The 14,578-nt window shown below is 39.2% G+C and overlaps 1 protein-coding gene across 2 annotated transcripts in view; it reads left to right on the top strand.

Annotated features, from left to right (window-relative positions):
- ptprg.L (protein tyrosine phosphatase, receptor type G L homeolog) overlaps positions 1-14,578 on the top strand; it is a 335,758-nt gene that overhangs the window by 168,884 nt on the left and 152,296 nt on the right. For both annotated transcript variants that reach the window (XM_041590932.1, XM_041590933.1), the window contains exon 4: positions 1,192-1,340. In XM_041590932.1, coding sequence (XP_041446866.1) covers positions 1,192-1,340 — 149 coding nt within the window. The remainder of the gene's footprint in view (positions 1-1,191; positions 1,341-14,578) is intronic.

Here is a 14,578-nt window from a genome sequence, read left to right as displayed (position 1 = left end):
TGTATAAACGTAGAAATCCACTAAGCTATATAGCAGGCTCGATTTTTCACATTTTTTTTTTAAATATTTTTTTTTTTCAAATTTTATAAAAATATAATTTACTCCAATTGAGGTGGGACTTGACCTTCCAGCCCTTGAGTTGTCTTCGGCAATCCCAAAACTTTAGTTAAATTGACTAAATCTCACACATTGTTTTCAGGCACAAGAAAAGAAAAAAACGAAACTTTTGCGGTTCGATTTGGCGAGAAACTAATAAGTACCCAAATTTTTTCTGCCAATCAAATGCTCTCCTGTGTTGTTGGAATTGGAACCTTGACTCGAGAACTAATTCCCGGCAATTTAACGGCTGAAAATGAAATCGGCCGCCTCGTAATTGTTACTCTAATAAACTCATGACAGCGTTGTTTGTTTGCGTAATAGAAATGTGATTATTTCTACTAAGCTCATTTTTTATTTTAATTAAGCAAATGCACATATTTTGTTTTATTGGATCTAGGCCGGCTCATGATTAACGGGAATATTGTTTCCTAATTGGAAATAATGTCACTTGCTTGTGAAAAATGGAACACAACTTTAAAAAATTACATACAGGGTCCTACTGGGCCAGCAGAACGCCTGAGTAAATACCCAGTGGGCCCCGGCCCTCGTGGGCCCTCGTCAGCCCAGAACCTCCTGATCTGCCAGCCCCAGTACTTGAAGTATTGAAATAGATGCAGTGCAAAGTGATGAGACATGTGCCAGCACAGTAAGGGGAGGTTGGACATCGGGAGGGGGGCCATGGTGGCTACAGGAGGGGCCTTCATTGCATAGCTCCAGTGGGCCTCCAGTTTGCCAGTCCGATACAGCCCATTTATCAGGCTGCTGGTCTCTCTGTGATGGAATAAAGGCCCAAAGTTTCATTTACAAGGATCTTGTGTCAATACAAGACTTAATAATCAAAAAGCAGTGCCTCTTCAAAACCTGTCCCCAAAGATGAGAAATTATCGATCCTTCTTGTAGCAGAACCCGTATTTATTTTCAATGGCCCAGACCAGATGGCCTTCTCAGTGATCTGAACTTACAATGGTGTTATTACCACTTGACTTTTAGATCAGTATTGACAATGCATTTTGCTATTAGGTTTGGTAACATTTGTGTCTCTGTTTAATAATGGAAGCCAATATTTGTTGACTTATTCTTATTCTTCTGCAGTTGCCATTCTCCTGAAGGATGATTATTTTATCAGTGGAGCTGGGCTTCCCGGCAGGTTTAAAGCGGAGAAAGTGGAATTTCACTGGGGTCAGAGCAATGCGTCAGCCGGCTCAGAGCACAGCATTAATGGCAGAAGATTCCCCGTTGAGGTAAGCGGCAATATAAGAATGGTTATTGCTTCTGGAGAATCGCTCACAGAGAAATAACTCTGCTTTATTGAATGCAAAATCAAAATGTTCTGTTCTGAGATTTCGGGGAAAAAAAGTCCCAGTCCTTGAGGTGTGTGTGATTTATGGCTTAAGAAAAATCTATTGAAACAGTGTTTCTCAACTTTATTCAGTAGTGTTGGCTAAGGAGCCTTTATTTCATGCATGTTGGTAGAATTCGCTCAATCGAAGGTTCTGTCATTTTGTGTTGGTTGGTTATTGCTTTGTAACAGTAGTTCTGTATCCTAGCTTGTTGGTTTGTATGTCAACTCTAGACTGGTGGCTGTGTGGGCAATGTGGCCTAATGGCATGTGTGGGCAACCTAGCCTGATGGCGTGTGGGCAACCTAGCCTGATGGCGTGTGGGCAACCTATCCTAATGGCGTGTGGGCAACCTATCCTAATGGCGTGTGGGCAACCTAGCCTAATGACGTGTGTGTTTGGGCAAACTAGCCTAATGGTGTGTGTGTGTGGGCAACCTTGCCTAACGTGTGTGGGCAACCTAGCCTGATGGCTTGTGGGCAACATGGCGTGTGGGCAACCTAGCCTGATGGCGTGTGGGCAACCTAGCCTGATGGCGTGTGGGCAACCTATCCTAATGGCGTGTGGGCAACCTATCCTAATGGCGTGTGGGCAACCTAGCCTAATGGCGTGTGGGCAACCTAGCCTAATGAGGTGTGTGTTTGGGCAACCTAGCCTAATGGTGTGTGTGTGTGTGGGCAACCTTGCCTAATGTTGTGTGTGGGCAACCTAGCCTAATGTTGTGTGTGTTTGGGCAACCTAGCCTAATGACATGTGTGTTTGGGCAACCTAGCCTAATGACGTGTGTGTGTGAGCAACCTAGTCTAATGGCGTGTGGGCAACCTAGCCTAATGATGTGTGTGGGCAACCTAGTCTAATGGCGTGTGTGTGGGCCACCTAGCCTTGTGACACCTGGTTTATGTTCTGTGTTTCATTACCAAAGACAAAGCACAGAGTGTCACAAGGAACCCGCCATGCTACGGCTCAAATCAGACTGCTACAAGGTTAGTCTGGGTTGTATGTGGATCACTCAGAAACCTTAAACTTGGTGGGCAGATTAACTACTAGTTGCTAAACTGCACTTGAGCAGTTACTAATCCACAACTGCTTTTTTTTTTTTCTATATCTATAGAATGTACTTGGAACAGTCAGTGCAGTGTGTAGAAAGAATATATTGTAATTTGTCAGGAAGTTTGTGGTGTATTGATAGATCAGAGAAAGAAGAGAAGCTAAAGGCCTGTGTTTGAGGAGTATGAGGAGTAACGAGAAGCCATTCATGGGCCCCATGTATAAGCAAGTGAAGAGGAGCCCAGTATTGGTCCCATGTATGAAGAACAGAGGAGGAGCCGTCTATGGCCCGTGTATGAGGAAGTGAAGGGTTGCTGTGTATGATCTCTAGTATACTATTCATCTCTAAATGTTACTAATTTCAAATTGTATAACGATTGCCATGATACCTGTTCTTCATAGCCTCACTCCTGGTGTGACAAGATCCCTGTGCCTCCATACCTACCAAATAAAACTACAGAAGCCTGTAATGAGGTGTCACATACACTTCATTATTAGATAACCTCGGGAAATTGCATCTGCTTGTATTGCCAGTTATGGGCGATTACTGCTACATTTCATCTAGAACTAAATTTGACACTTGGCATCAACCACTTTGCAACAGAACTTCTGCCTTCCAATAATTCCCTAGTTTTGTCTAGTTAATTGCCTTTTTCTCCTTGTCCTTTTGGCCGGCTTTTTTTTTCGGTTTCTTTCTTGGATGCGCTCTTTGTACCAGTGTGCATAAAAGGAGAATTGCCATGAATGGAATTAGACAACCAGATGTGGGCTAAATCTGCAAATGGCTATTTGTTCCAGTGCGCTCGGCCCCAGGGAAGCGTAGAACAATCGCTGATTCCTCACTATTCCGTGCCTTGATGTATAGGAAAGAAATTGGGCCTCATTAAACACTCAGAGCAATACTTAGTGCTGGAATTTCATTCTGCTTCATATGCTCTGACCGATCTCTGTTACTGGACATCTGCTCCAAATATGCTCGGTTATGTACTTATGTTCCTTGGTATTGAATATGAGGATCCCATTAGCATGCTATCTACAGAATTCCGGCCTTGACATCCAGTCTTGGGACAGTTATTTGCTTCTTAATCCCAAATTTGCTATATAATACTGTAGATGCAAATTGTAATCATTGTAAGCTTGGGTAAACACAACCAATCATCAGTCTATTTGGACAGCTATCTGTTGGCTTCTTAACTTCTGGTCACAGGCTGGAAATCCTTGCTAAACTACCTGGGGTTTTCAAGCAATCTTCTAAAGGTGGACATAGACGCACAGATAATATCGTACAAAACAAATTTTCGTACGATATTCTGTGCGTGTATGGTGGGAAAAGAGCCGACCAATATCGGCAGAAGACTTGGACATCGGTCGGCTCGTTGATCGGGCTGGACGGAAACTTTTGATCGGACGCCTTTGATGGCAATTGAAAATCGGATATTGTTAGTGCTAAATCGTCAGATACAGGAAGAATTCTATTGTTTCTCTCTGTATATCTGACGATCCAGCTCTACACGTGTGTATTGAAATGAACGATCTTTCTTGGAAACATCTTTTCCAAGAAAGATCGTAATTGTTACGTCTATGGCCTCCTTAAACGTGATAAATAGATAAACATGTTTCCATTTTTATGTGTCTAGAAGAAGAGTCTTTCCACTTTATTCCTACTTAATGTCTTCTCTGGCTTCTTCATAATGCTTCTTGTAAATCTACCTTCTCATGGTCATCCTTGATCTTTTAGAACCCTCCTGTCTCACTGGTGTTATTATCTCCGAATGGATTAACAGGTGTCTTAGCCTAGTTGTGGGGGGCAAGGGAAAGCACATCATTGAGGTTGTGGCAAGACCTGAATAAACTTGTAATTATGGGAATGAATGATAGTAAAGATAGACAACTTCTCCTAAGATTGCTCACAAATTGTAGAAACTAAAAGGATATTTAGGAGTTATAGAACTTTAATAATAATAAATATCCCCTCCAAGATTTTTTGTTGAGTTCTCTCTCTCTCTGTATACTTCTTTATTGTTCAACTACTGCATTTTGGCAGCTTTAGAATTATTTCCAAAGCCCCTCTGAGATATTATACATCATTCTTTTCATATAAATACTTTTCATATGAAAACGTTTGGGAACCCCTCTTAATTCTTTGGTGTTTTGTTTATCATTGGTTGAGCTTTCAAAGTAGCAACTTCCTTTTAATATATAACATGCCTTATGGAAACAGTAGTATTTCAGCAGTGACATAAAGTTTATTGGATTAACAGAAAATATACAATATGGATCATAACAAAATTAGACAGGTGCATAAATTTGGGCACCCCAACAGAGATATTACATTAGTACTAAGATGAGCTCTTTTTGCAAATGTAACAGCCTCTAGACGCCTCCTATAGCCTTTGATGAGTGTCTGGATTGTGGATGTGGCTATTTCTGACCATTGGTCCATACAAAATCTCTCCAGTTCAGTTAAATTTGATGGCTGCCGAGCATGGACAGTCTGCTTCAGATCATCCCATAGATTTTTCATGATATTCAAGTCGGGGACTGGGACGGCCATTCCAGAATATTGTACTTGTCCCTCTGCATAAATGTCTTTTTATTGTGTTTAGGGTTATTATATCCAACCCCTACGTAATTCAACTTTGTGACTGATGCTTGAACATTATCCTGAACAATTTGTTGATATTGCTCCTCTGAAAACTGTTCCCTGAACTTGACACCTTTAAACCCATTACCCTTTCCTTGACTTTGTCTTCACGCGATCAGAAAATCCACTCTTCGCTCACTCCATTGACTTGATTATGATGATGACTACAATTAAAACGTATTTATAGAGCCAACATATTCCTCAGCGCCGTACAATAGACACCACTCCATTGTATAGAGGGCTTTTATCAGGGGGTACTATGGCAGGGGGGGACTCCAAGATGGAAAAACACAATTGGTGGACCAAAAAATGGGCTGGGGTTTTCGAGAATAAGGGGTCTTTCCATCTTTTGGATCATCGTGTCTCAAAAATACCCAATAGAATTTTTTTGCCACCAACATAGATTTATGATCTTAGTTAACATCAAATGCAAACTATTGTCTTATTATTACAAAGAAAAGGACATAATAAAAAAGAATTGTGGAAAATTACCTTCTCCAATTTTGGAACTTTTCAGATAATGAATTTCATGCAATTTCTGGATTTCAACAGTTAACTTTAAAAGCACAAAATAAATACAATTTCACATTTATCGTTCTTGGTAACCTGTTAATACCAGCCTAATTTATTGGAGAGCATGGGTCCACTTTAGTTTGAGGATTATAAGGTTCTTATCGGGAGCCCCATGAATTGCCAGCTAATTAAAACTAAGTGTACAATATCCATTTTCAGCTCATACATTCACTTTAAGGATCAGAGAAGAGCACCTGAGACCAGACGTTGGCAATCTTCACTCTGTGTATGGCAAAGCCTTGAACAACATGATTAATTCACAGCGGGATCTAAATGCTCAGGCCGCTCATCAGAACATACTAAGCACTCTTTTTGAGGTTGTAGGTTTTAGACCTTTTGCAACTAGGGAAGTTTACATCGATAAGGACAGACTTTATGCATATGGTATGGCATCATAGAGTTGATTCGGGTCCTTGTTTAATGTGCAGATACCTGACTAATACTTAGCTGCAATTCTTCATGGCTGGTTGAAAAAATTCAGTGCAAAATGTAAGCAGTTTAAAAAAAATAAAAAAAATACTATACCGGTATGGGACCTGTTATGCTGGTTTTGCTTCCAATAAGAATAAAATTATATCTTAGTTGGGATCAAGTACAAGCTACTGTTTTATTATTATAGAGAAAAATGAAATCATTTTTAAAAATTTGGATTATTTGGATAAAATGGAGTCTATGGGAGACATTCCGTAATTCAGAGCTTTCTGGATATCGGGTTTCCGGATAAGGGATCCTATACCTGTACCTAAAAGTGGTCAGGGATTCACTGGTTTTAATCAAAAACATCCAGATAAAGCCAATTTTCTGGAAGCATCTTGTACAGACAACCTCTGTAAAAGTCTGAAAACTCTGTTTTTCCCTTAACGACTCATGATGCAACCAGTACAAAGTAACAGGACTGTTTCTGTCTGTTTTATAACCAACAGTTGGAGTGGAGTGTGGTCCACACATTAAGGAGGTTATTTATCAAAATCTGAAAATATCTCATTATTTTCTGAAAGCTACTCCGACCAAATCCGCATGGGTTTTTTCACCTTCTTTATCAGTACATTTTTTCAAAAATTTCCTGTCTGGGGGAAAAAAATAGAATTTTTCAGGTTTGACTTCCGAAAACTATTTTTTTTCTGAGTTTTGCCTAAAAACCACAAAATCTTCGCATTATTGCATGAAACCCAGGGCAGATCAGGATATCACTAACTTGGACTCTGCAGGTCTGAGTTGGAGTACTTTTTTATTTGGACTTTTAAAGGAGAAGGAAAGGTTAAAACTAAGTAAGCCTTATCAGAAAGGTCCATCTAAATATACCAGTAAACCCCCAAAGTAGTGCTGCTCTGAGTCCCCTGTCAAAAGAAACACAGCATTTCGTTCCTTCTATTGTGTACACATGGGCTTCTGTATCAGACTTCCTGCCTTCAGCTTAAACCTCATTGCCCTGGGCAAGAGCATGCTCAGTTTGCTCCTCTTCCCCCCGCCCCTCCCTTCTCTACTGTTATCTAAGCCTAGAGCAGGGAGAGACTCAGGCAGGAAGTGATGTCATACCACATTAATACTGCAGCTCCTATGCTAAACAAACAGAGAGTTTCTAGAGCTTTTTACTCAGGTATGGTAAAACATTCTACAGAATAAATATAGCATTCTAGCTTGCACTATTGCAGCTAATCTATTGGCAATAAAATGCCTCCGTAGCTTTCCTTCTCCTTTAACACCTTCTGGGTTTAATAAATTCTGAAATTCTGAGTTTTAGAGTTTTTGGCATTCGGACTTTAATAAATAAGCCCCATAATGTCCAAAGTAGAGTCCATCTGAAGTCTTCTAACCTCTTTTGTATTGTAATTTTCACCAGTGTTGTCCTTCGTTTTTCATCACATGCTGTCAATCCTGTGACAGTCTACAGATGGAGCAACTAAACTCACATATCTGACACAGCCATAACCTTTACATATTTTAACTAGTGGGTGGAAGTGAGTTAGAGTGAGGTGTCCCACGAAAGTCTTTACTTCTGTAAACCAGACCAGGTTAGCTAAACACAAAATTCTTGTCCGTATCCCTTGTGGTGGAAATTAAGGATTTTTGTAAATGATTTGTAGAGGAGTCAACAATTTTCCCAATGTGTTGTGTAGCAACAAAGCTGAATTCTCTCGGTATTAAAAAGCCTAGCTGTAGATCATTGTAATGATTTATCGAGCTCGATAATTCATCATCAGAATCCTTGACCTTCTGAATGACCAATTTAAACGGAAGGTATAAATTACATTATTAGAGATTTTACAATGTTTTATTTGTGATGTCATAGATTAGAATTTTAGGGGAACCAGCATCCAAATAGCAAGTAGCACGACAACAGATTTAGAATTTTTTGTTGCTGTGCTTAGAATTATTCTAAGACAAAATTTTTTTTAGGTGTTATTTAAACACAGGGTTAGTGATGGGTGAATTTATTCGGCAAGGCGTGAATTTGCAGCAAATTCTCGCGATTCACCGCCGGCAAATAAATTTGCGAAAAAACGAGACACTTCGCACATTTTTCGCCGTTTCAAGAATTTCTCGGGGAATTTGTGAATTTTTCTGCGAAACTCCCCAAATTCGCCCATCACTACACAGGGTCATTGGATGACTTGTGAATGGAACCTTGACTACAGGTTTAGGGCCATAAGATGAATTAGAAAATCAAGTAGATGTAGTAAACGACTAGCATTTGATTGTTGCGCTTGTTGCACGAGGCTTAAGGGGGAGGACATTACATTAGACAGATATCCCAGTTTTATTAGTTGCTGATAATAAATTATTTCCCTTCCAATGAGAAATATATCAATGTAATTGAATCTGTAGCTCATCTTTCAGGACATGTTCTTCATATATTATGTCTATCTTGATATTCCATTATGAGCTGTAATCTATGTTAATGTTGGTGTAGGTCAGTAAGGTGTTGGAGAAATGATCTTCCTATTCTAAATTGCACCTTTTATTGTTTCCTTTTACTTCTTTAAATAATTTCTTCTTTATATAAAGCTTTGACATCTTTGAAGACTTTTCTGTTCACATGATGAGTTGTAATTTGCCTTTGTATATATCACAAGATTGTTTGTGTGTTTTTTTACTCGAGTAATCTAGACCATTGTTGAAGAAAAGTGCTTAATCACAGATATTGTTTGACAGGGCAAGGAAATCTGTACTTAACATTTACCCGTATTCATAAAAAATGAATAATTTAAGTTCAGCAAAGGTTGACATGTCGTACATAGAGGAGAATCACATAAACCAGCTTCTAAATATAATAAGAGTGTTATAGAACCATTTATTTCATAGTTTCAGGCATTTTTATTCTTTTACCTCTAATTATGGTCTCTTAATCAGTGAGGAGCATAGATTTCATTGGGTCTATTCACAGGTTTTATTTACAAGTATTGTTGAGAAGAGCTTCTCCAGCTTAGTAGATTTTATTTTAAAACTGTAACATTTTCTATTTTTCTGTGAAAAAAGAAATATGTCCCGTTGGGGTTAATGCATTGACTCCTCTTGTATCAAATAAGGAATTCAAATGTTTCCTGCTTCTGTAATTGCCTTTTATGAGTAAATGAGCAGAAACCTTGACTCTGGGATGGCAGTGGATGTGATCTACTTAGACTTTGCTAGGGTACCACACAGAAGATTACTGGTTAAATTAACGAATGTTGGCCTGGAACATAGCATTTGTACCTGGATAGAGAACTGGTTGAAGGATAGATTACAAAGAGTGGTGGTAAAAAAAATTTCTAATTGGACCAGTGTTGTTAGAAATATGTTTCTTAGCCATTATTTGATTAACATTGATTTTTGTGGAGATTTTTCTTCTTTGATATTGAATTATTTCAAGGGAAAACTATTTTTTTGCTATGATTTATATTCTACACACTTGGAAATGAGATAACATAATGAGGCAATGAGAAAAATGAGTTGAATTAAAAAAAATCCCCAGTAACATACATGATTGGAGAACATATTGAGGAACATTATCACATTCTATGTGATTGGGTGATAATTGGATGGATCATCCTTCTGTGTAAAATTAAAATGGTCTAAAATGTTGAAAGGGGCAGATATTGACCACAAAAACGTGTTATGCTCAATGGAGAAACGCGGAACAAAAAAAGGTAAATCATTTATTAACTTTAAAAGGAAAAGACCAACCACTGCATTGCTAGAAGTACAAATGTCTTTATTATGCTTGAATTTAATATAAGAAGGATATCTCTTTAAAGGCTAAGTAAAGCCTGAGGTTTTTTCCCTTCTTGGTTTTTCCAGTGCAGCACTGTGGTGGGACAGTGGAGAAACCTTCAAGCATTGCTTCCCTTTATTCAATCTGAAGTATTGGTACAACAACCCACACGGCAGCCTATTGAAATGTTAATATTGAAGTTCTCATTTAACTTTCCTTTTGGGGCAGCAAAGGAAACTGGTATTTGCAGCTAAATTCATCGCTAGCCGTGAGTTAGACGTGTTGCCTTTGGATATCTTCTCAGTTCTATTAAATGATGGTTCCCAAGCCTCCTGTTGTAGGAGATTGTTATGCAGAATGGTGGAGCGAGTATTCACTGAAGTCTTAAACTAATGTACAGCGAGCAGCTTCTAAAACACCAACACATTCCACTAGAATATTTATTTTGAAGCTTTGCTTTTAGACTTTCCAAATATTTGATGGCACTTAAGGAGCACCTGGGCCCATTCATTCTGTTTATTTATTTTTCATTTTTTATATGCAGCATGTCTTTTGTAATAGAAAATGTTTTATCCAGGTATATCTATATTTATTCTACATGGATCTTTTTGAATTTCCCTTTTAATGGGTTACTTTCTCCTACCTTCTGTCATGTTTACTTTTACTAGCTTATTTATCGTGTTCCTTGCATACTAATATACCTTCTTGGTTGACTTCCATTTTATCAGGATTTCTAAACCTTCTTTAGATGGGTCCCTAATTAAATCAAGGAGTACTCTCTGCAATGCAAAATCCTGTTTTAAATTTATTAGGTGTGTTCTTTTAATTACTATTGAATATGGAAATTTCAATGTTGATCATGGTGAAGCTAGATTGCATGAAAACACTATTATAGGGCTCAACCAATGGTCAAGAATACCTGCAACAGACGTGTGGTTGGTTGTTGGGGGAAGAAGTTAAAAAAGCAGTGACATCACTGCGTCAACAATTAATGGCCAGGTATGGAAATTTGTGGATATGTGAGGGAAATAAATGCTGCACCCAGAAAAGGAGTGAGATCTCCTAATAAGATTTCTTATTTAAAAGAGAGATGTCCTTGTCTATCCACTTGTGGTCCAGTGTAGTATCCACCAAGACAAGGGGGATCAAACGATGAATGTATATAGAGATATCTATCATAGGTAGGTGAGGAGCACAGGCGTGAGATCTCTGAATAATATTCCTTATTTAAAAGAGAGACATCCTTGTCTGTCCACTTGTGGTCCAGTGTAGAATCCACCAAGGCAAGGTGGATCAAACGATGGATGTATATAGAGATATCTATCATAGATAGATGAGCCTTTAGTGATTCTTGTTCTAGATTTGGTACATTCAGCATTTTAGGTGGGTTGAGTGTGTACAGGTCTGGCATCTAGCCCGTGGTCACTTCGCAATTCAATGTATAAACATCTCCTGCTTGTGCAAACCCGAATATTACCCCTCAGTTCTTCACCATCGAGCATCACCATTTTTGGCCAGCCATACCAGGCTACAATAGTGAACTGGGTAATAAGGTTTCTGCTCTACCTATGGATATGTCAACATATTTTTTGATGTAACCTGAGGAACCTTGAAGTGATATCTCTGGCTAACCATAGACAGATATCTGACAGTTAGTGATCTTGCTGCCTATCCCTGCCATTTATCACTCTTAGGCTGCATTCCCAAGAGTTAGACTGTAATGACTGAAGACGTTTTTCATTTTGGGCTCCACCTTTAAACATAGCCTATGAAACCTTCATTACTGCTCCAACGTTCTAACATCCCATTATATTTTCCATGCCAGAACATACTGTGACGGAGCTTATTATTTCCTTGAACTTTCTCTGACCTTTTTTAACCACCCATTAATTAAAAAGCAAACGTAGGTGAATCGCCTGCAAGCTTCAAATAAAACTGTTGAATTATTCATGGCGTGTGTACATTGTGATGAATAATGGATGGGGAAAAAAACTGCTGTTCCCCTTCATGGTATGTAAAATCCTTAATGACAAGTTCAAAGGTTTCATCATGGTTTCTTGTAATAAGGGGGGCTGTGGGTATTGGTGACCCAGTTAAAACTATATGTCATACATTTTAGGGTCACACTCTGTAGCAATATAGTGTGTGTGTATATAAATATATAGTGAATAAAGTACCCCCTCTTGTAAAATATAAGGATATTATAAGTTACCGAGGAGTTTCATGACCATATAAAAGTACGAGGCCGAAGGCCGAGTGTTTTTATACAGGTCATGAAACAACGAGGTTACTTCTAATATCCGCATATTTTACAACTGGGGGTACTTTATTTATTATAATACACACATTTCAGCAAATCATGTGACAGAAATGACATCAGAACTCACCGTTTATAACTGATGACATCAGAACTCATCGTTTATAAGGATATAATTTACAGGATATTCATGGCTTTTGTGTATTATATAGTGAATAATGTACCCCCTACTGTAATTTATAAAGATATTATTAGTCACCGAGGAGTTATGTGACCATATAAAAGCACGAGGCCGCAGGCCGAGTGCTTTTATACAGGTCACATAACTCCGAGGTGCTTATAATATATTTATAAATTTTAAGTAGGGGGTACATTATTTATTATAATCTACAGTTTCAAAGTTCAATTTTTATATCCTGTCTTTGCTTTTTACAAAATGCATTACTTTTTTTTTGCTGTAGTCCTCCTTGTTGATTTAAGTACCTGTATTTCTTTTGCTTTCTGTAGATTATTTTGCAGGTGCCTGCTCTGTGTGATGACATTCTGCTGCATCAGAGATGGGGGTGGGGGCAAGGGAAGAAGAGGGAGTGAGACTTGATATAGTGATGGGAGGGGCGAGTGAGACTTGTGATTGTGGATGGGAGGGGAGCGTGATTTGAGATGATTGATGGGAGGGTGGAGCGAGACTTGCCATAGTGGACGGGAGGGGGAGCGAGAGTGGAGCGGAATCGTGTGAGGAAGGAAGCGACATCAGGGAGGCAGCTGCAGGAGACGTGAGAGGAAGGAAAGTGCAGCCGATAGATGGGAGGCAGTGAAACAGGTGGAGCGTGTTACGAGTGGGCGGAACAAGGAAGTCTGGCGCTTGAAAGCCAAGCTGGCTGGAAACAAGGGTACAGGATAGAGCAGCAGCTACAAGTGCTGTCTCTTTAAGTTTATAAACGGCGCGTTCTGACGCCAGAACGCGCTGTTTATAAGGATATAATTTACAGTCTGGTCCCATAGGGAAATGACCAGACTGTAGATTATATATAATATATTATATATGAACTAATATTTGTCTGGAGAGACTTCATTAAAGCTATAACATTTTCAAAGTTGGGATTGCCAGCAGCCAATCATTATAAAGGTTGTTGGGTTGTTGGGTTGTTAGTAAGTACATCCTAGCTGTGACCCTAAAACTCTTTGCAGTGACATGGGGCTTATGATTGCCTTGACCCCTCTGGAAGAACCTTATTTATCAGAAATCTTGACGGATCAGGCCTTAAACTCAGGGTCAGATTGGGGTGTGAAAGCCCCACCGGGGGTCAGTGGGGATTGACAGTGGAGGGTTGTTGGGGATCGATGGCGCTGGTGGGGGGGGACACCAAATAATTTAAAAGGCTCATCTGCTGATGCACCATGTTGGCCAGTGTAAAGTGCTTTGACATATGGTGATGGGAAGAAGAGACTTTTTTTTTTCCACTTTCTGCTGTTCTGGAAGAACAGAAAGGTGGACATACCATGTATTGCCCTCCTATGAAATCCGTCTGTTCAGCTCACAGGCCATTCGGTTGGAAACCATGAAGGTTAGGCCCTTGTATGCCCACATTTAGCCAGTGTTATAATTTCAGGACTGGAGAAATACATTGCTTATTAATGTTTTCGTTCCTCTTGTATCAGAATTTGTTGATTTCTAAACCTGTAAGTGACATATTTGTTCCTTCTCTAAACCCACAGATTGATACTTAGTTCCATATGTCATTGGTCCTGTTCTTATAACTTGATCATGCTATTAGTTTGAGTGGCTGCTGCTAAGGAGCCAGGTGTTGCGCGCCCTAATGCGATAAATACAGAGATTAGTGCACCCGAAAAGTCGGCGTAAACTGCTGTGAACATTCGGGATTTGAGTGCCGTGGCTCCCTGCATTTTGCTTTGCATGTACAGGGCCCTGTAGTACAGATGAAGAAGGGGAGGGAAGAACAAACAGATTGTTTCCAGGCAAATATGTTTGGGATTCAGAGCGTAAAAGAAGTGGATGTGGAACAGATTGACTTTTTCACCCTGTTAAAATGTTGGTTCAATAAAATGGTTTTTCTCCTCTTCCCTTAGTATTGGTTTTTATCCTGAATGGGCCATAAAGGCAATTGGAGCAGAACATATGTACTGAGAGAGACAAGGCCGTCTCGGGTGTTTCAGTACCTTTTGGATAGAGGTATTACCTGGGAATAAATGTCTAATTTTATAACTTCCAACAGCCAATATATATTATTTGGCTTTCCCTCTTTCCTCCATCTGTTCGGGAGTTAAAGGCAAAATGATTTTTTTTTTAAATTAATTTTAGTTATTTTCTATGACTTTATAGTTTTCTGACCTTGATGACTTGGCAGTTAAAGGGCTTTTGACTTGATGTGTTGAGCACTAAAGATTCAGATGTTGTTCCAGACACGG

Source organism: Xenopus laevis, chromosome 4L, assembly GCF_017654675.1.
Source record: "Xenopus laevis strain J_2021 chromosome 4L, Xenopus_laevis_v10.1, whole genome shotgun sequence".
NCBI classification, from domain to species: Eukaryota; Metazoa; Chordata; class Amphibia; order Anura; family Pipidae; genus Xenopus; species Xenopus laevis.
Note: the sequence above shows the minus strand (reverse complement) of the source record. Positions and strands in the feature narration are given on the sequence as shown.